Raw genomic sequence first — 22,503 nt, forward strand, 5'->3', positions numbered from 1 at the left:
CAACCACCCGCCCGCGTAGAAGAAGAAGAAGCGCGCGGATATTACCGTACGTTTCATTTCCTTTGTGTGTTTACATCTGTAAAGACCACAAAATGGCTCCTACTAAGCGACAGGTTTCCGGTTCATGAAAAGACGCAATCTCTCCATCCGCACACGGATTACTATTTCACAGCAACTGCCTAAAGACTTTCAAGAAAAGCTGGCTACTTTCCGTGCATATTGTAAAAACAAGATAGCTGAAAAAAAGATCCGGCCAGAGAACATTATCAACATGGACGAGGTTCCACTGACTTTTGATATTCCTGTGAACCGCACTGTGGATACAACGGGAGCACGTACGGTGAATATTCGCACCACAGGGAATGAGAAGTCATCCTTTACTGTGGTTCTAGCTTGCCATGCTAATGGCTAGAAACTTCCACCCATGGTGATATTCAAAAGGAAGACCTTGCCAAAAGAGACCTTTCCAGCCGGCGTCATCATAAAAGCTAACTCGAAGGGATGGATGAAGAAAAGATGAGCGAGTGGTTAAGGTAAGTTTACGCGAAGAGGCCGGGTGGCTTTTTTCACGCAGCTCCGTCCATGTTGATATACGACTCCGTGCGCGCCCACATCACGCTGGTTTTTAATATATTATTAAAGTTTGACTGACCTATCTGACTGTTTTTTTGACATTCCTTTAGCGCAGTTAGATGCGGCTTATAACACGGGGCGTCTTATAGGTGGACAAAGTTTTGAAATATGCCGTTCATTGAAGCTTATAACCCAGGGCGCCTTATGGTGCGGAAAATACGGTACTAACACATTCAACAAATCGTCAGGATTAGAACAGTAAAACCAGCATCAATAAAGAATGTAGAATGTGCAAACTTGCACGTGTTTTAAAGTGTCTTTTCAAAAATGTAATTGTTTGTGAATGCACCTTGCTTACCATGACCTTGATCGGTACATCTAAAGGAAGTGTTGTGTTGCTGCGGGTGCTACAGTGAAATGTGTGTGTGGTGTTAGAACTAAGCAAAGCTGTTCACGTGTTCAGAAGCCTGGCAATGAAGTTGAACAGACTCAAGAACAAGCACTGTATAGTGGCACCAATAGCTAACCCTTTTCACCCTGTCAGCTTACTACAATTTGTGTCGGTACCCATCTATTACAGAACAAAGTTTCGCTAATTATCCCAATTTGTAATCAGTGTAAACACATTTAGTTTTACAGACTGAGATTATCATCAAAGACCAAGTAACACCACGATCCTGGAGATAAAATCAAACTTTAGTATCTTAAAAAGCATGCTTTGCTTAATTTGTTAATAATGACTGTATGAAGTGTTGATGTAACATACTAATGGGTGAAAATCTGGTTTATGGAAAAGCAGGTTTAATAAATAGTAACGGTGGCCTCTTACCTTCCCAGTTTATCTTTGTCTGGGTCTAAATTGCTGAAGAGGGAGAGATAATGCATTCAGCAATGGAAGTGTGTCAGACTGAGCCTGATTTGACTGTTAATGTGTTTGCACTTACTCATATGGGAAGCCATCGATTCTGAAAAAGAAAACATTCATCTGTCAGGTTGTATCACTATATACATTTTATGAATACATGAGATATGATGGCTATATATATTACACTATTGTCTTGTGGCGTTTGCAATGACCTTTCTCGACCATCCGTTTTTGTTTTGATGACGCCACAGACGGGAAAATAGACGTACTGTTTAACGTCTTTATTATTAAAAGTGCTAAACTCCACATAAAGTCTGATTCTGTTCGTGAATCCTATGTTCTCCTTTTTCTAATATCGATAAAATCTATTTATAAATGGTTGATTTATAAAGGCTAGTAAGGTAAAGTTTCGATTCCCTTATAAAACAAACTTGGACCTATCACGCATGCACGCTAAAATAAAAAAGTTCATTTTAATTCTCATTAATGTACACTCAGTACCCCATCTTGACATAAAAAAAGTAATGTAGAATTTTTTGCAAATATATTTAAAAAAAATACATGTCCATAAGTATTTAGACCCTCTGCTGTGACACTTATATTTAACTCATATGGTGTCAATTTCTTCGGATCCTCTTTGAGACGGTTCTGCTCCTACATTGGAGTCCAGCTGTGTTTAATTAGACTGATTGGACTTGATTAGAAAAGGCACACACCTGTCTATATAAGACCTTACAGCTTACAGTGCATGTCAGAGCAAATGAGAGTTATGAGTTCGAAGGAACTGCCGAAGGAGCTCAAAGACAGAATTGTGGCAATCCACAGATCTGGCCAAAGTTACAAAATAATTTCTGCAGCACTCAAGCTTCCTAAGAGCACAGTGGCCTCCATAATCCTTACATGGAAGAAGTTTGGGATGACCACAACTCTCCCTAGAGCTGGCCATCCAGCCGAACTGAGCAATTGTGGGAGAAGAGCTTGGGTGAGAGAGGTAAAGAAGAACCTAAAGATCACTGTGGCTGAGCTCCAGAGATGCAGTAGGGAGATGTTGCCACAAGTTCCACAGAGTCCACTATCACTGCAGTCCTCCACCAGTCGTGGTTTTATGATAGAGTGGCCCGACGGAAGCCTCTCCACAGTGCAAGACATATGAAAGCCTGCATAAAGTTTGCCAAAAAACACATGAAGGACTCCAAGACTATGAGAAATAAGATTCTCTGGTCCGATGAGACAAAGAATAAAAGTTTTGCTTTAAATCTAAGCGATATGTGTGGACAAAGCCAGGCGCTGCTCATCACCTGCCCAATACAATCCCAACAGTCAAACATGGTGCTGACATCATCATGCTATGGGGGTGTTTTTCAGCTGATGGGACAGGGCAACTGGTTGCAATTGAAGGAAAGATGAATAGGGCCAAGTACACAGATATCCTGGAAGAAAACCTCTTCCAGAGTACTCAGGACCTCAGACTGGGCCAAAGGTTCACCTTCCAACAAGACAATGAGCCTAAGCACACAGCTAAAATAACAAAGGAGTGGCTTCGGAACAACTCTGTGACTTGAATGGCCCAGCCAAAGCCCTGACCTAAACCCAATTGAGCATCTCTGGAAAGACCTAAAAATGTCTGTCCACCAATGTTCACTAGCCAACTTGACAGAACTGGAGAAGATCTGCAAGGAAAAATGGCAGAGGATCCCCAAATCCAGGTGTGAAAAACTTGTTGGACCATTCCCAAGAAGACTCATGGCTGTACTAGCTCAAAAGGGTGCTTCTACTCAATACTGAGCAAAGGGTCTAAATACTTATGACCTTGTGATATTTCAGTTTTTCTTTTTTAATAAGTTTGCAAAAAATTCAACATTTCTGTTTATTTTCTGTAGAGACGGGGTGCTGAGTGTACATTAGTGAGAAATATAAGTAATTAATGATGATTTAGCAAATGGCTGCAATGAGTCAAAAAATTAAAGGGGTCTGAATACTTTCCGTACCCACTGTGTGTGTATGTATGTAAGAATGTGTGTATGTATATATATATATATATATATATATATATATATATATATATATATATATACATACATATGCACACGCAGGCACGCACACACATCTACACTCTTGAACTGAATTAATAATGATTAATTACCAGTTATTTGTTTGCTTTCATAAATCAAATTCACTTAAGAAAATACCCCAATAGTTGGATACAACTGCATTTTTGTAGTCAGAATGTCATACAGAAACATGTCTCATTCATCCAGGTCATTGTATTCTCAGGAAATTCAATCAATCGCAACTGCACTGTTTGGTTTGTCTTAGAAGACGTTTCGCCTCTCATCCAAGTAGGCTTCATCAGTTCATGCTCATAGACTTAGATTGGTCAAATCTAGTCTAGCGGCTGGTGCCAATACCTCAGTAGACTTCATCAGTCCATGCTCATTGACTTAAGATTGATGAAGCCTAATCGGATGAGAGGCGAAACGTCTTCTAAGATAAACTAAAAAATCCAGTTGCGATCGATTGAATGCCCTGAGATCAAACAGGAACATTTTTTTAAATGTTTTACTGAACTGCAAGTCATTGATTTGCTCAAAACTTGGTGACAGTAAGTATAGTAAGAATTAAGTGCACACTTTGAAAATATTTGCAATAATACTGTATAGCATACTAGGTACAGATGTACAGTATGTAACGCATGTGAACGGTGATTTGCGGTAAACGCAAATAAACGTAGGCAGCATAATTTACTGTCCTGTTTGCTGCCCATTCAGCATTCATGCTAGCGACGCCATCCTAACGTTCAAGTTTCGTTTTAAGATTCTATTTTAAACTTGATGTGCGCCGATGATAAGAGTTTGTCGCTGCATTACCTCAGTTTTACCTAAAGTTTCGTCTGAGTTTATTTTGAAGGGCGCAGAGCTCATCACTCTATCATCACACTGGCTGTGACGAGATCACTGCCTGTGCAATGTGTGCCACCTTGTAGTGGTCAAAACAAACAATGTGATTAATCATTTTCCATTTATGATAACGCAATAAAACATTTTTTATTAATCACACGCGTTAACGAGTGTACCACTGACAGCCCTAATTTTTAACCCAATGAATGTGTCCCCCCCGAGTCTAAAGGTTTTGGGACCCTAGCTCTATGGTGTATGCTGTACAAATACATTGCTTACTGGTATTCTGTGGTGCTGCCCTTTCTCTTCCGAGTGTAGTCCATGCTGGGAGTGCTGATAGAACTGGAGATGAGGTCAGTAGAGCCGGGGGACATAAAGTCAGTCATTGTAGAGGAGATGTCCATCCTTTGGTCTGCCATTAGGTCATCTGCAGAGGCAAAATCACAGTACCATTATATGGAGGATTCAGCAGCATTTTTGATAGGCATTTCCTACAAATTCTGTAAATTCTGTAAAAATGCAAGAAAACTTACCAATGGTTTCTGTTAGATAAAATAAACTGAAAAACACATCTCTATTGCATGACTGTACTACATCATCAATAGTTCATTGTTTTTGTGGCGGAAATATCTTCACCATATCAATGCAAGTCATTCCAAAATGTACAACATCCATAGTTTATGTCCTTAGTTCAATGTTTTGTCTGGTTTAGAAAATCTTTTCACTACATCCCTATAAGGTATTTCATGAATACATGAGATAGTGTGGCTATATTTCATTAAAAAAACATTGTAATTGTAAAAACTTAAATATGTTGTTGAACTAGTGAGTGACTTAGTAAAGTCATGGGTGTAAGATTAATTCATGGTATCTGCTACAAGATTTTTAGTACAATTATAACTTGAAGCTTTTAATTATACGTAATCTTAATAAATTCATGAACATACTGTAATGGCGGCAGCAATATGAAGGAGGCAGAATGACTGTGCGCAAGTCAGCCTTTTATTTGTTTTTATAAACTAGCACTGTACAGCGAAACACAGGCCTTGTTCACACTGCAGGTCAATTCCGATTTTTTTGACCATATGTGACCTGTATCGGATTTTTTCATTTCAGTGTGAACACTGCAATTGCCAAAATGCCTTCACACTGACGCCGGCAAAAGCATGTATGAATTGCCCACTTTTCTTACAGAGGTTGTTCCTGCTATAGGGACGTGTCCACATGTTAGAAAAGCATAATAAAATACATTTAGACAGTCAGTCAGCGCAGGCTGCACTAGGCCTACTGAGTGGCTAGCGTAGCCAGCTATGACTCTAAGCGGCCAGCGAGCCACAGTGCGCCGGAAAGTGTGAACAAGTCAGCTACTGTAGGCTGCACTCGGCCTGCTAGCGATACGGAAATTGAAAAAAAGATATCACTTTGGCTAGACAAATAGCGGAGTTCCACTAAATAAAGGACATCTGGGATGCCCGGTCATTATTTAACAAATAGGACACTATTAGCCGGAGACAATGTTGAGCTGACATGTGGAATAAAGCAGAATGAAATGAAGTCTCACCACAGATGTTCATCACAGCCTCTGTGTTAAAATCATCTCCTTCCATCCACTCTTGAGCCCTCAACTGTGAACAAAGAAAGAATGCATCGCTCAGAAAACGTACAGAGTAAAAAAAAACACTATCAATTTGCAGACACAAATAGGTCATTCCAAATTAGGTGCAGGAAGAATATGAAAAGGTGCAACCTTTTCCACTTCTGATGATACTCAATAAGCTTTGAGTACTAACCGATACCAATACAGATTCGATACAATAACAGCAGAAATCATACATACTTTTAACATTTTGTTGCGTAGAATGTTAGAAAAAGTTAAATCAAGGGAAATTAGACAGACAGAACAATGGCACTAACCTATTTATTATTAACCATCTACAATGGACTTATGCTGTCTTTAAGTTACGACATGACATCCAGTGACCACAGTAATTAAAGAAGTTAAGTTTATGACTTAGTTGAATGATGCGGACATGTCTGTTACTGGATACTTTCTAATACACAGAAGCGTATTGAAAAGTATCAAGGATATGGGTATGCGACAGTGGTGATAGCTCTAAGATTGCAAGACAGCGTCCCCTAAAGTATCACGCCAAAAGTGGTCAAATATGTACTTTTGTGTTTACATTTCATTAACTAAATATGCGCGACGATACATTAAACATTTGTTTGGAATCAGCTACTTTCGTGACAGCTTTCTTCTCATTCATTCGGAGCATAGAGTGGGTTGTTCCAAGTGGGTGTGGCCGAGACGCCAGGCTTCTGCATGATCTGTCTGAGGCTGATTCCCTTTTCCATTGATAGCAAAATGAGCGAATCAGAGATCTTGAAATATAAACTACTGCCATAGCATTTTTCAATTTTCATTTCATTGTTCCTGTTGATATGGAGAATTGTACTATCTTTTAAGTGACTTTTTTTTGTCAAAACTAGCATCTTTATATATTTTTTTGGAGACTGTACATGTGTTTAGAGAGTAGCTGAAAATTAGCTTCCCTTACTTGAAAGACCAGCATACGCCACTGGTATACGGCCTGTGTTACATTATACAATAAAAAATGTCTGCTGTCATTAGGATGCCGACTGATAGAATCTTATTGTAGTCCTGTTTAGATGACTCACTAAGAAATGGGCGGTGGAACCAAGCATCTTTTCGTGTCAATCTTGCCATTTCAGGGTCTAAATTTGCTGTAAAAGGTTACCAACTTGTCAGAATACGTCCTCACCCTTCTACTTTCCAGGTGAAAGGCCTTGATCTAGAATAAAGTTTGACGAGCAAGGAAAGGAGGAAGCAGCTCATCAGTCGATCATGTCAACATTGGCACGCAAGCTTGTGATCAATGGCACCACTATAAAAAGTTACTCTGTGTTAGCGCTTATAATACCAATATCACTAATACTTGGTTAATATTGAAGTCACAAAATGTAAATGGAGTATTGTTGGCGCTTTTTGGATGTTTTTTGGGGGGAGTTTTATGGGCAGAATAGAGGACCTCCCATTGGCTCCGCTGTAAGCTTACGTTTATTTACATTTATTTACAAGTTACAATGCTTGAAAAAATACATCCGTTGTCATGTATTTAATAATGATTGTGAATGATATGGAAAATTCCCCAAAAACTGCAGTTCCCCTATAATGGGCGGGGCTAAATATGTGTAGGCACATGAATGAATGTTGAAGCTGGACAAACACTTTTCAAGTGTAAAACATACACAGAGAATGTCTTCAACTTGTGGACAACAGAGCAGATAGCGGACAATCAAGAAGCCTTTGGTGGTGTTTCTTTCTTTAGTTATAATTAAGTCATTTAATGATTAGTTATAATCAATCAAAACAGTACATTAATTTGACAATGAGCTCTGAGAATTTTAAATCTGTGTTGTATAAAATGAGTAGAACATCAATACAGTATTTGTTTTCCAATTTTTGTTAAAATCCTGTGCTTTTTTAGGTCAATGAATGCTTAAAAACATTGATAACCAATTCTTAACTTCACAAGTAGATTTGCCTTAAATAAGCCTCAAAACATTGCAACTTTTGCCGCAACCCTCTGGAAAAAGCTGCTGTGGATTCAGGCATTTTAGACTGCAAATATCACAAAAAAGCTTGCAATGTGAATCAAGGGACTGACTGAGGCACTTCATTACCTGGATAAGAAACAGCAACAGGCCTCCCTAATGAGACTTGTATCTGTCCCAGACTGGTCAGCTGATATTTGATGTGGTCTCTGGTGGATTCAGCTCAGCCAAGTTCCATCCACGTAATCTGCTCTGATCCCTAAATAGCAGGTGCTCGCTGTGAAACTCTGCAAAAAATCAAACATAATCAGATTTTTAGCATAAAGGCTAAACAGTGTTTTACCTGGTAACTTGATTAATCGACAAACTATTGACGGATTACTAAAACGGTCGATAGCTGCAGCACTAAAACGTACTAATTTAGCCCATCTCTCCAGGAAAGGCATTTATTGTGCAGTTCTGGAGCTTTTTCATACTCTACTTGAGATCAGCAAACCTTGTTTCTCTGAGGAACATTTCTTTATGTTTCATTTTTATTGGTAGTAGTAGTAGTGGTAGCATGAACTAACAAATATTTATTTGGAAAAAATAGCTGAAATAACTGATTTTTCTGTTTGCCATAACCATACTTGCCAACCTTGAGACCTCCGATTTCGGGAGGTGGGGGGCGTGGTTGGGGGCGTGGTTAAGAGGGGAGGAGTATATTGACAGCTAGAATTCACCAAGTCAAGCATTCCATACACACATATATATACATACATACATACATACATACATACATACATACATACCGTATTTTCCGCACTATAAGGCGCACCTAAAAACCACAAATTTTCTCAAAAGCTGACAGTGCGCCTTATAACCCGGTGCGCTTTATATATGGATTAATATTAAGATTCATTTTCATAAAGTTTCGGTCTCACAACTACGGTAAACAGCCGCCATTTTTTTTCCCCGTAGAAGAGGAAGTGCTTCTTCTTCTACGCAAGCAACCGCCAAGGTAAGCACCCGCCCCCATAGAACAGGAAGCGCTTCTTCTTCTACTGTAAGCAACCACCCGCCCGCGTAGAAGAAGAAGAAGCGCGCGGATATTACGTTTCATTTCCTTTGTGTGTTTACATCTGTAAAGACCACAAAATGGCTCCTACTAAGCGACAGGTTTCCAAGACGCAATCTCTCCATCCGCACACGGACTACTATTTCACAGCAACTGCCTAAAGACTTTCAAGAAAAGCTGGCTACTTTCCGTGCATATTGTAAAAACAAGATAGCTGAAAAAAAGATCCGGCCAGAGAACATTATCAACATGGACGAGGTTCCACTGACTTTTGATATTCCTGTGAACCGCACTGTGGATACAACGGGAGCACGTACGGTGAATATTCGCACCACAGGGAATGAGAAGTCATCCTTCACTGTGGTTCTAGCTTGCCATGCTAATGGCCAGAAACTTCCACCCATGGTGATATTCAAAAGGAAGACCTTGCCAAAAGAGACCTTTCCAGCCGGCGTCATCATAAAAGCTAACTCGAAGGGATGGATGAAGAAAAGATGAGCGAGTGGTTAAGGTAAGTTTAAGTTTACGCGAAGAGGCCGGGTGGCTTTTTTCACGCAGCTCCGTCCATGTTGATATACGACTCCATGCGCGCCCACATCACGCTGGTTTTTAATATATTATTAAAGTTTGACTGACCTATCTGACTGTTTTTTTGACATTCCTTTAGCGCAGTTAGATGCGGCTTATAACACGGGGCGTCTTATAGGTGGACAAAGTTTTGAAATATGCCGTTCATTGAAGGCGCGGCTTATAACCCAGGGCGCCTTATGGTGCGGAAAATACGGTACATACATACATACATACATACATACATACATACATACATACATACATACATACATACATATATATATATACACACACATCCTGAAAATATGCAAACAAAACTGTGTTTAGATAATTGATACTTCAAACTTGCATAAATAAATCTTAAGGAATATAACATAACTTGGCTGAGAGCTTCAAAAAGTAATGAATAAAATGCTAAAGTTGTTGATAAACATGCAATTATTTTAATAATTAGATATGGTCATTTTAAATGAATTACTATGATCATTTAAAATTAATTATTTCAAACATGTTTAATTTAATGTATAATTCTATGGCTGGATGTAATAAGGAGTCAGAAAAAATACAAATAAAAATACAATTAATTTGGATGTTTTTAGCAAAATATAGTAAAAATGTATTTAGTTTTATTTTTTTTAATTAACAAATATATTTATTTGTAGGTAAGATAAACATAATAATACAATTTATCTCTAGTCTGGATGATTTAGTTCTTGTCACCCTGTTGTCCTCCCATTATGAAAAAAAGGCTGTCCTCACTCAGGTCTGCATGGAGCTGGAGGGGGCGTGGCCTCCAGCTCCGGCTGAAAACCGGGAGATTTTCGGGAGAATATTTGTCCCGGGAGGTTGTCGGAGAGGCGCTGAATTTCGGGAGTCTCCCGGAAAATTCGGGAGGGTTGGCAAGTATGGCCATAACCCTAATTTTGTCTTAATAAATGCATATCAACAACATTGAAATTGCACTTTTAACACGTGTGCCTCAATATAAATGTGAAAAAAGATCACAGAGCCCCACCGCTCTCATTTCTGCTCTATTGTGCAAGAAATATATGTACGCATATTAGAAGTTCGGTGCACTTTATGCGGTCCGGACTTGATACATTTTTACTATACTCAAACAGTTATAGGAGCAACAAAATATAAATTGAAGCTTTTTTCTCATCACCCAAGTACGTTTACCCCCTTGCAAAGAGATGCTTAGTCCAGAATTTAAAGCTCGAGAGACAATATTTTTGTACCAAATAAAGTATATGGTTATGAATGAATTTGTGTTTGATTGAGTGACATATGAGTTTGATATAGTATGTCAACATTTTAACGTTGAATCTGTTGGAGGCGCCATTTTTTTGACAAGTGCAGGTCTTAAACCATTTGTTCATCATCATTATTCGGTGATACACAGGTTGTTATGGTAACCAAAATGTACCACTCTTCTTTGTGTCATGTTAGCTAGCTAGTGGCCATGTTTGCATGATATATCTTCCTCAGTAACAAGTTACTATTTGTGTTACTATTGCTAGATGCAAAAGGTAGTTAGTTCACGACAAGACCGCTTCAGCTTTACCTTGAATTTAGTATATAGCGATATGTGGAGCTCCGATAGATGCTCGATCAAAGTGCTACCTTCTCTTTTCTTTTTTCTTACCGCCATGATCACAGCACGTTTACTACGGTGGAAGATCCAGCATGGTGATCTGTATTTGTACAGCAAGTGAAGTATTCCCAAAGAGTCATTTTAAATGAAGGGAAAAGTTTTCCTTCGTCTGTCATACTATCTGCAGAGCTGTGTGCTGCAGAAGGATTTCTAACTTCCACTACGTATGAAGGAGATTTTTTACTGGTTTTGTAACAGACATTTTTTTAATATCGTCCAATGTCTATAAATTATATTAGTGCTTAATTTGGTCTCAAACCATGCTGACAATAACATTGTTTATTGGCAATCATTTGTGGGACAATATATGGTCCAGCAAAATGTATAATCAGTCCATGCCTAGACTATGTTTCCACTGATTGAACAAAAAACACATTGATGAAGTTCAAACATGTTAAATAAAGAATGGTGCAAAGGTTCCCCCCATGCCTGAGGCTACACTCACACTGCAGGTTAGGATGCCCAATTAGGATTTTTTGGTCTAATACGATCTTTCTACGTCAGCGTTCACAATACAAGACAAATGGGATGTCTAATTTGAACACAATCTGACCTGCATGCAGACATGTCGTCATGACGTCACTCGTGCTGCAGTGTTTACAGAAGTAAACATCAGTCTCAATCCTGGTACATGTGTGGCTATTTCAAGACAACATTTTCTGAACTGAATTATTGCGCAAGGCAAGTATTTTGGCTCTTGCAGTTTGCAGGACATTTTACTTACACATCTGCTCCGTGTCATTGAATAGTCGGAGACATGAATGGTTGAACATTGACTATTTATTTTATAACCATCTATTTTGGCGAAGAATTATGACGCTTATCGCTTTTTGAGGACATTCTGTTAGGATGAATGTGTCTGGCGCTTGGGAGCGTTCACACGGCAGTCCAATCGCATACATATCCCATTTATATCCATCCATCCATCTCCATCCATCTTCCTCCGCTTATCCGAGGTCGGGTCGCGGGGGCAGCAGCTTAAGCAGGGAAGCCCAGACTTCCTTCTCCCCAGCCACTTCGTCCAGCTCTTCCTGTGGGACCCCGAGGCGTTCCCAGGCCAGCCGGGAGACATAGTCTTCCCAACGTGTCCTGGGTCTTCCCCGCGGCCTCCTACCGGTGGGACGTGCCCTAAACACCTCCCTAGGGAGGCGTTCGGGTGGCATCCTGACCAGATGCCCGAACCACCTCATCTGGCTCCTCTCCATGTGGAGGAGCAGCGGCTTTACTTTGAGCTCCTCCCGGATGGCAGAGCTTCTCACCCTATCTCTAAGGGAGAGCCCCGCCACCCGGCGGAGGAAACTCATTTCGGCCGCTTGTACCCGTGATCTTGTCCTTTCGGTCATAACCCAAAGCTCATGACCATAGGTGAGGATGGGAACGTAGAACGACCGGTAAATTGAGAGCTTTGCCTTCCGGCTCAGCTCCTTCTTCACCACAACGGATCGATACAGCGTCTGCATTACTGAAGACGCCGCACCGATCCGCCTGTCGATCTCACGATCCACTCTTCCCCCACTCGTGAACAAGACTCCGAGGTACTTGAACTCCTCCACTTGGGGCAAGATCTCCTCCCCAACCCGGAGATGGCACTCCACCCTTTTCCGGGCGAGAACCATGGACTCGGACTTGGAGGTGCTGATTCTCATCCCAGTCGCTTCACACTCAGCTGCGAACCGATCCAGTGAGAGCTGAAGATCCTGGCCAGATGAAGCCATCAGGACCACATCATCTGCAAAAAGCAGAGACCTAATCCTGCAGCCACCAAACCAGATCCCCTCAACGCCTTGACTGCGCCTAGAAATTCTGTCCATAAAAGTTATGAACAGAATGGGTGACAAAGGGCAGCCTTGGCGGAGTCCAACCCTCACTGGAAACGTGTCCGACTTACTACCGGCAATGCGGACCAAGCTCTGGCACTGATCATACAGGGAGCGGACCGCCACAATCAGACAGTCCGATACCCCGTACTCTCTGAGCACTCCCCACAGGACTTCCCGAGGGACACGGTCGAATGCCTTCTCCAAGTCCACAAAACACATGTAGACTGGTTGGGCAAACTCCCATGCACCCTCAAGGACCCTGCCGAGAGTATAGAGCTGGTCCACAGTTCCACGACCAGGACGAAAACCACACTGTTCCTCCTGAATCCGAGGTTCGACTATCCGGCGTAGCCTCCTCTCCAGTACACCTGAATAGACCTTACCGGGAAGGCTGAGGAGTGTGATCCCACGATAGTTAGAACACACCCTCCGGTTCCCTTTCTTAAAGAGAGGAACCACCACCCCGGTCTGCCAATCCAGAGGTACCGCCCCCGATGTCCACGCGATGCTGCAGAGTCTTGTCAACCAAGACAGCCCCACAGCATCCAGAGCCTTAAGGAACTCCGGGCGGATCTCAACTACCCCCGGGGCCTTGCCACCGAGGAGCTTTTTAACTACCTCAGCCCCAGAAATAGGAGAGCCCACCACAGACTCCCCAGGCACTGCTTCCTCATAGGAAGACGTGTTGGTGGGATTGAGGAGGTCTTCGAAGTATTCCCTCCACCGATCCACAACATCCGCAGTCGAGGTCAGCAGAACACCATCCTCACCATACACGGTGTTGATAGTGCACTGCTTCCCCTTCCTGAGGCGGCGGATGGTGGACCAGAATTGCTTCGAAGCCGTCCGGAAGTCGTTTTCCATGGCCTCACCGAACTCCTCCCATGTCCGAGTTTTTGCCTCTGCGACCGCTGAAGCCGCACACCGCTTGGCCTGTCGGTACTTGTCCGCTGCCTCAGGAGTCCTATGAGCCAAAAGAACCCAATAGGACTCCTTCTTCAGCTTGACGGCATCCCTCACCGCCGGTGTCCACCAACGGGTTCTAGGATTACCGCCACGACAAGCACCAACTACCTTGCGGCCACAGCTCCAATCAGCCGCCTCGACAATAGAGGCGCGGAACATGGTCCATTCGGACTCAATGTCCAGCACCTCCCTCGTGACATGTTCAAAGTTCTTCCGGAGGTGGGAATTGAAACTCTCTCTGACAGGAGACTCTGCCAGACGTTCCCAGCAAACCCTCACAATGCGTTTGGGCCTGCCAGGTCTGTCCGGCATCCTCCCCCACCATCGCAGCCAACTCACCACCAGGTGGTGATCGGTAGAAAGCTCCGCCCCTCTCTTCACCCGAGTGTCCAAAACATGAGGCCGCAAATCCGATGACACAACTACAAAGTCGATCATGGAACTGCGGCCTAGGGTGTCCTGGTGCCAAGTGCACATATGGACACCCTTATGTTTGAACATGGTGTTTGTTATCGACAATCTGTGACGAGCACAAAAGTCCAATAACAAAACACCACTCGGATTCAGATCCGGGCAGCCATTCTTCCCAATCACGCCTCTCCAGGTTTCACTGTCGCTGCCAACATGAGCATTGAAGTCTCCCAGTAGAACGAGGGAATCACCCGGGGGCGCACTCTCAAGTACTCCCTCGAGTGAATCCAAAAAGGGTGGGTACTCTGAGCTGCGGTTTGGCGCATAAGCGCAAACCACAGTCAGGACCCGTTCCCCCACCCGAAGGCGGAGGGAAGCTACCCTCTCGTCCACCGGGTTGAACTCCAATGTGCAGGCTTTGAGCCGAGGTGAAACAAGAATTGCCACCCCAGCCCGTCGCCTCTCACTGCCGGCAACGCCAGAGTGGAAGAGAGTCCAGCCCCTCTCGAGAGAACTGGTTCCAGAGCCCTTGCTGTGCGTCGAAGTGAGTCCGACTATATCTAGCCGGAACTTCTCCACCTCGCGCACTAGCTCAGGCTCCTTCCCCCCCAGCGAGGTGACGTTCCACGTCCCAAGAGCTAGCTTCTGTAGCCGAGGATCGGACCGCCAAGTGCCCTGCCTTCGGCTGCCGCCCAGCTCACATCGCACCCGACCTCTATGACACCTGCTATGGGTGGTGAGCCCATTGGAGGGGGGACCCACGTTGCCTCTTCGGGCTGTGCCCGGCCGGGCCCCATGGGGGCAGGCCCGGCCACCAGGCGCTCGCCATCGTGCCCCACCTCCGGGCCTGGCTCCAGAGGGGGGCCCCGGTGACCCGCGTCCGGGCGAGGGAAATCTGGGTTCCTTGTCAGTGTTCCTCATAGAGATCTTCATTTTCATCTCCATTTATATCCACATATGAAAAAGACCTGGGTCGGATATGAAAAATTCGGAATAGCACTGTTCACATTGACATAAAAAAATGAGATACAGGTCGCATTTGGGCAAAAAAATCGGAATTGGCTTGCAGTGTGAACGAAGTCATAGACATGGTTAACAATATTAACAATGTGAGCACACGCTAAATAGCAACAATCATGGAAATACATGGTGAAGAAAAAAACACTACTACAAATGTTGTACTCTGCACTGGACTAAATGAAGAAAAAAATTATGCACAATTTGTTGTGAATCACACATTTGGCCTGGGTTCACTTGGCGTTCAAACACTGCTCCAAAACGTATTCCTTGTTTTGATATGGAAGGTACATATTTAAAAATTGACCAACAAATGATGTGCAGCACTTTTAGATGAGAAGTGTGTAAAATCCTTGTGACAAAAGTCAGCATCTGAAGTCTGTCAATAAATGTGAAAAGTCGAAAACCTCCACGGGCACATGACTGACACCTGCAGCGTAAATAAAACAATCCTTGCAAAATATTCACCACTTCACAGTGATGCCAAATGCAAAATTACAAATTACCAAGCTTAAAATAATATTTTGAAAAAAATGATCATCTTTTGATATCGCTAAGGGCCTTCTGCTATAGTAAAACATTACCACAGATCTTATATAGTTTAGCGGATAATGCAGTTTTAACTGTATTCAAACTGACAATACTGTGGGGCGGCATGGCGTAGTGGGTAGAGCAACCGTGCCAGAAACCTGAGGGTTGCAGGTTCGCTCCCCGCCTCTTACCATCCAAAAAAAAAAAAAAAATCGCTGCCGTTGTGTCCTTGGGCGGGACACTTCACCCTTTGCCCCCGGTGCCACTCACACCGGTGAATTGAATGATGAATGATAGGTGGTGGTCGGAGGGGCCGTTGGCGCAAATTGCAGCCACGCTTCCGTCAGTCTACCCCAGGGCAGCTGTGGCTATGAAAGTAGCTTACCACCACCAGGTGTGAATGATTGATGGGTTCTACATGTAAAGCGACTTTGGGTACTTAGAAAAGCGCTATATAAATCCCAGTTATTATTATTATTATTACTGTTGAAAAAAATAACATACCTGGCTGTATCCTGTTTAGGTTTGCTGATAGTCATTTAATAAAGGGGTCAAACAATCACTACTTTTCAAACAGAGATCTGGGGAGTCATTGAGGTACAGAGGGTGAAACGATCATACAAATAAATACAAGGATTAATCTAGATCTGGCAACACTGCTGCTTCATCACAAATGAAGAAAGACATGTCATGTTGAGGTGTCTAGTACAGCTACTCGCACTCAAAAATGGAATGTGAGCTAAAGTATATGATCAAATATTTGTAGCAGACATGACACCGAGATATGACAAATCAATAGTATCCTGTTTGCAGTTACAAGTCATTTACAATATTTTGCATAGTCGCAGTTTTCCCATCTTTTGGAAAACAATGCACTGACTAAATAAACAAAATACAACTTAAGTGCTGTGTTATGTTACAATATAAATCAGGGTTTCCCCTTCATGTAACTGAATGTGACGCACCGCCATAGCAATATCATAACCACCACACCTTCAAAATAAGTTGTTTTACATGAAAACAAATTAAAGTAATATGATGTATTGTACCCTTCAGAAAAAGTCACACAAAGTCTGACGCTATTTTTAACTTTTGTTGCCAATCTTATGCCAACAAACGGCACACTTCTAACAGGTTTTAGCTCCAGTGCATTCACTTTCGTCTCTGTGCTTCCTCATACACATATAAAACATTAGTTTTTAAATGTATGCATACATTTTCTGAGAAATCATCCATCCATCCATCCATTGTCTACCGCTTATTCCCTACAGGGTTGCGGGGGACGTTGGAGCCTATCTCAGATCATTATCATAGCAAATTCTGTTTATTGTGTGACGACGTCATGGTAACCACGCCTGTAACCACGTCCCCACTGCCACAGGTATCTTGGCAATCTAGAGAACATCTTGTATATTGTAATACGCCATAAAAATATCAGCCATACAATAAAATGTCCTATTGTTTGTAACGTAATTTTACTTCTGGGCTACGGCTAATGTCACTGCAAGAACAATGCTGCTTTGTGGTAGCGTTTTTACGTCGCCAATGTCAACAACATTGCACGGACAGAAAGCACAATGGAAGCTAAACCAACAAAACCCGAAAAGGATATGGTCTAAAAACGTTGGAAAAGAAACTGTTTGGATACAAAAAATAGACACAGACCAAACAAGAATCTACAAAACATGCCAGCAACAAGTTGTTGCTAACGATTTGAACACGCTATTGTTTCCTATCACTTGAAGACACACCATGAACAACAGTACACAGACAGTGTTAGAATGCAACAAAGTACTAACGTTACCTTAAAACCACAAAGTAATGAAAATAAAAACACACCAAACAAGCCCTACAGAGTTGTCGTCAAAAAACACTGTCTATTAAAAGCAATTTTGGAAATTACAGATTAATCTCTAAACTCATATATGTAGACATGACCTAGTACAGTTGTTTTTCAACCACTGTGCCGCGGCACAATAGTGTGCCATGAGATACAGTCTGGTGTGCTGTGGGAGATGATCTAATTTCACCTATTTGGGTAAAAAAGTATTTTTTGCAAACCAGTAATTCTAGTCTGCAAATGATGTGTTGTTGTTGTTGTTGTTGAGTGTCGGTGCTGTCTAGAGCTCGGCAGAGTAACCGTGTAATACTCTTCCATATCAGTAGGTGGTAGCTATTTGCTTTGTAGATGTCGGAAACAGCAGGAGGCAGCATGCAGGTAAAAAGATGTCTAATACTTAAACCAAAAATAAACAAAAGGTGAGTGTCCCTAAGAAAAGGCATTGAAGCTTAGGGAAGGCTATGCAGAACCAAACTAAAACTGAACTGGCTACAAAGAAAACAAAAACAGAATGCTGGACGACAGCAAAGACTTACTGTGGAGCAAAGACGGCGTCCACAAAGTGCATCCAAACATGACATGACAGTCAACAATGTCCCCACAAAGAAGGATTAAAAACAACTGAAATATTCTTGATTGCTAAAACAAAGTAGATGCGGGAAATATTGCTCAAAGGAAGACATGAAACTGCTACAGGAAAATACCAAAAAAAGAGAAAAAGCCACCAAAATAGGAGGGCAAGACAAGAAGTAAAACATTACACACAGGAAAACAGCAAAACAGTCCAAATAAGTCAGGGTGTGATGTGACAGGTGGTGACAGTACACCTACTTTGAGACAAGAGCTATAGTGATGCATGCTTGGTTATGCTTTAAAGTCATATCCAACGACTTTTTACTGTCAACTGAGTTTCGTTTTTTAATGATTTCTGCTGGTGGTGTGCCTCCGCATTTTTTCAACGCAAAAAATGTACCGTGGCTCAAAAAAGGTTGAAAAACACTGACCTAGTATATACACTGTAGGAAAAAGGGACTTGTAATTACAAGTGTTTATTGTTTTTTTTAATGCTCTCGATAACAATAGTAAATAACAATAGAGTGGTACCTTGCCTTACCAATTTTGTTTAGATATGAGCAGAAATGTGGTTACTTCAATAAACTATTGTACCCTTGTTAACAGGTTGTACTTAGTAAAAAGAATGTTACATATTAAAGGTGTTTGTGTTTAGGGGCTTAGACTGTACTACTGGAATTCCAATGGGGAACACTGCTTTGAGGTGCAAGTAGGGCTGGGCGATATATCGATATACGCGATATATCGCGAGTTTGTCTCTGTGCGATTTAGAAAATGACTATATGGTGATATTGGAGTATACGTTCTCACACAGTTGCTTTTAGCTGCTGGCATTACACTACAGGCTCTCCTCGCTCTTTCCTGTCTCTCCTCACAGACAGCAAGCGCACCTTCTTACATACGTCACATACTGTCACGTCATACGTCACATACGTATACGCCCTCGCGCAGCAAAGAGGTAGCAGCATGGGTAATGTTAGCTGTGATGCTAGGGGTAATACGAGAAAAAGAAGGTGCGACTCTGGTAACAAATGAAGGAATAATGAATTCCCCCCAAAAACAGCAGGGGGTCCATCGTCTGGCGGTGGTTTGGCTTCAAGTGGGAATATGTCGAACAGACAACCGCAATTTGTCAAGTGTGGGGCAAAAGCGTTGCTATAAAAAGTAGCATTACTGCTAATATGTAGCATCATTTGAAAAGTCACCTGCTAGAGAATGAACAGTGCTTACTCCGCATGTCAACATCTCCGTTCTGTGCCACACCAACAAAATGCCGAGGCAACCATTTCCACATCAACACCTTATGAAAAAAAAAATGACATAAGGAGATAACGTCCACCGGAACCTACCACATAGTGAAGGACATACTCTATTTGATTTCCTATTATGCAGCTCATTTTTATTTGACACTTATTGAAATATCTTGTGTGACATCATGCACAAAAGTGCACTTTATTTGTTTTAAACTATTGTAGTGGCGTTCAGTACAAAAAGTGCACTTTAATTTAGTGTTGTTTTGATTTGTCATCTTTAGGACATCATGCACAAAAGTGCACTCATAGCTCGTTTTAAAATGTCTCTTACAATCTCGCACGTTCTGTTTTGAAATGACATGAATGTTTGTGCCACTGCTTAATAACTGTTGAATAAATACACTTTTAGTTGTGATTTACCTCTCTGCATGAAAGTTTAAAAGTAGCATATATTAATGCAGTATGAAGAAGAATGTTTTAATGTAGACACATAGAATCAGAGGTGGGTAGAGTAGCCAGAAATTGTACTCAAGTAAGAGTACAGTTACTTTAGAGATTTATTACTCAAGTAAAAGTAAGGAGTAGTCACCCAAATATTTACTTGAGTAAAAGTAAAAAGTATGTTGTGAAAAAACTACTCAAGTACTGAGTAACTGATGAGTAACATACACACACATATCATATATATACATATATACACACAAACATATATATATATATATATATATATATATATATATATATATATATATATATATAAACACACACACACACATATATACATATATATATATATATATGTATACATACATTGATATATACAGTATATAATTTATATTTATTTATTTTGCCGTTTTTGTTTACATGTTAATGGTGTTTTAATGAATATACATGCATGTTTAACACATATAGATTCCTTTCTTTCATGAAGACAAGAATATAAGTTGGTGTATTACCTGAATCTGATGACTTGCATTGATTGTAATCAGACAGTAGTGATGATAACGTCCACGTTTTCAAATGGAGGAGAAAAAAAGTTCCTCCTTTCTGTCTAATACCACATGAAAGTGGTTGGTTTTTGGCATCTTATTTGTCCAGCTTCCATATTCGTTTTTATACACTTTACAAGAAATACATTGGCGGCAAACTCCGTAGCTTGCTAGCTTGTTTGCGCTGGCTTTCGGAGACTCTTATTTTGAAAGCGCAGGCGCGATGGAGCGGCACTTTTATTGTGAAGACAGGAACTGTGCAGTCAGTCTTTAGGCTTTTGACGGGATGTACGGTTGAAATGGAAAAGGGTCTTTTTTCCTTCACACTTTTGATTGATTGATTGGAACTTTTATTAGTAGATTGCACAGTACAGTACATATTCCGTACAATTGACCACTAAATGGTCAGACCCGAAATAAGTTTTTCAACTTGTTTAAGTCAGGTCATGTGACCCCTGGCTCTGTTTGATTGGTCCAACGTCACCAGTGACTGCATCTGATTGGTGGAACGGAGTGAACGTCACCAGTGACTGTATTTGTTGAAACGCAGGCACTATGAAGGTCTGTCTGACAGACCAAAACAAACAAAGCGTGCATTAACAGATCGATAAAAATTAGTAGCGAGCTGAATGTAGATAAAAGTAGCGGAGTAAAAGTAGCGTTTCTTCTCTATAAATATACTCAAGTAAAAGTAAAAGTATGTTGCATTAAAACTACTCTTAGAAGTACAATTTATCCCAAAAGTTACTCAAGTAGATGTAACGGAGTAAATGTAGCGCGTTACTACCCACCTCTGCATAGAATCATCATACTGCTGTGATTATATGCATCAAGTGTTCATTCAAGGCTAAGGCAAAAATATTGCGATATATATCGTGTATCGCGATATGGCCTAAAAGTATTGAGATATTAAAAAAAGGCCATATCGCAAGTATTTTGGATTATGAGCTTGTCACAGACATATTAAACTCGTTAGTTGTAACACTTCCGTAATGAATGATGTGGCTCATGACCAAACATCAATAATAATAATAATAAGTAGATGTTAATGTAACACAGCTGACGAGCATTTTCCGATGACTTGGACAGAACATAATCAGAATTGACGTCACAACGCAAACATTGTCTGCTTTTTCACGAGCGAATATGAGCAGCTCCCGTGGCTTAAATCACGTCACGGTCATCTTCAATGAACAATATGTTTGTAAATGTGTGGTTTAATGGCGGGGCTGAGGTATAAATGTGTGGTTTAATGGCGGGGGTGAGGCCTGTTTACATATACTAGCCTCTCAGCTATAGTTAGCATGCTTATTAGCAGCTTTGACAGGCATACTTGCAGACGCCTAAAAAGGCTGATTTATCTCGAAACAAACACTCGTTTAATGATAAAAGTCATTGAAGCTAAATGACACACGATAACATTGACTAGACTAATATTAGCAGCAGCCAGCTAGTCACACGCTAATGTGGCAGCCTGGAAAACATCGACGACATCCAAGATGATGGATCAACACAAAAGTCGGCGACATAGACAAATGTTGTATTTCCATACTCACATGTAGCCTGCAATGATGTGTGCGTCCATGGAAGAAGGCTAGGTGAGCTGTTATGGAAGTGAAAAGTGTGACATAAAGGATTGTCAATGGTGACCCAGTTTCTCTTCTCCGTCATGCTGTCGGACCACTAACCTACTTTCCCAGCCAATGGCAGCAGTGCTGCCGCCATTGGTGCGCCTCTGGCCAATCAGCAGCGAGAATAGGGCGGGGAAGATGACGGGGGGGGCCCAGATTGACCAATCACAGCCTTCAGTCAAACGGAATGCAGAGCTCCTTGCGTGAGTGCGGCAACACTGTAATGCAGACTCACGACGCAAGATGGCGCAATGGAAGACAAATCATTCAGGGTTGTCCA

The 22,503-nt window shown here is 41.6% G+C and overlaps 1 protein-coding gene across 1 annotated transcript in view; it reads right to left on the bottom strand.

Annotated features, from left to right (window-relative positions):
- LOC133590294 (basic helix-loop-helix ARNT-like protein 1) overlaps positions 1-22,290 on the bottom strand; it is a 45,822-nt gene extending 23,532 nt beyond the window's left edge. The window contains exons 1-6 of the mRNA XM_061942903.1: positions 22,149-22,290; positions 8,041-8,198; positions 5,897-5,960; positions 4,615-4,762; positions 1,518-1,538; positions 1,403-1,435 (exon numbers count right to left, since the gene is read on the bottom strand). Coding sequence (XP_061798887.1) covers positions 1,403-1,435; positions 1,518-1,538; positions 4,615-4,762; positions 5,897-5,942 — 248 coding nt within the window. The 5' untranslated portion in view covers positions 5,943-5,960; positions 8,041-8,198; positions 22,149-22,290. The remainder of the gene's footprint in view (positions 1-1,402; positions 1,436-1,517; positions 1,539-4,614; positions 4,763-5,896; positions 5,961-8,040; positions 8,199-22,148) is intronic.
- Between the last annotated feature and the right edge of the window lie 213 nt (positions 22,291-22,503).

Source organism: Nerophis lumbriciformis, linkage group LG03 (assembly GCF_033978685.3).
Source record: "Nerophis lumbriciformis linkage group LG03, RoL_Nlum_v2.1, whole genome shotgun sequence".
Classification (NCBI taxonomy): Eukaryota; Metazoa; Chordata; class Actinopteri; order Syngnathiformes; family Syngnathidae; genus Nerophis; species Nerophis lumbriciformis.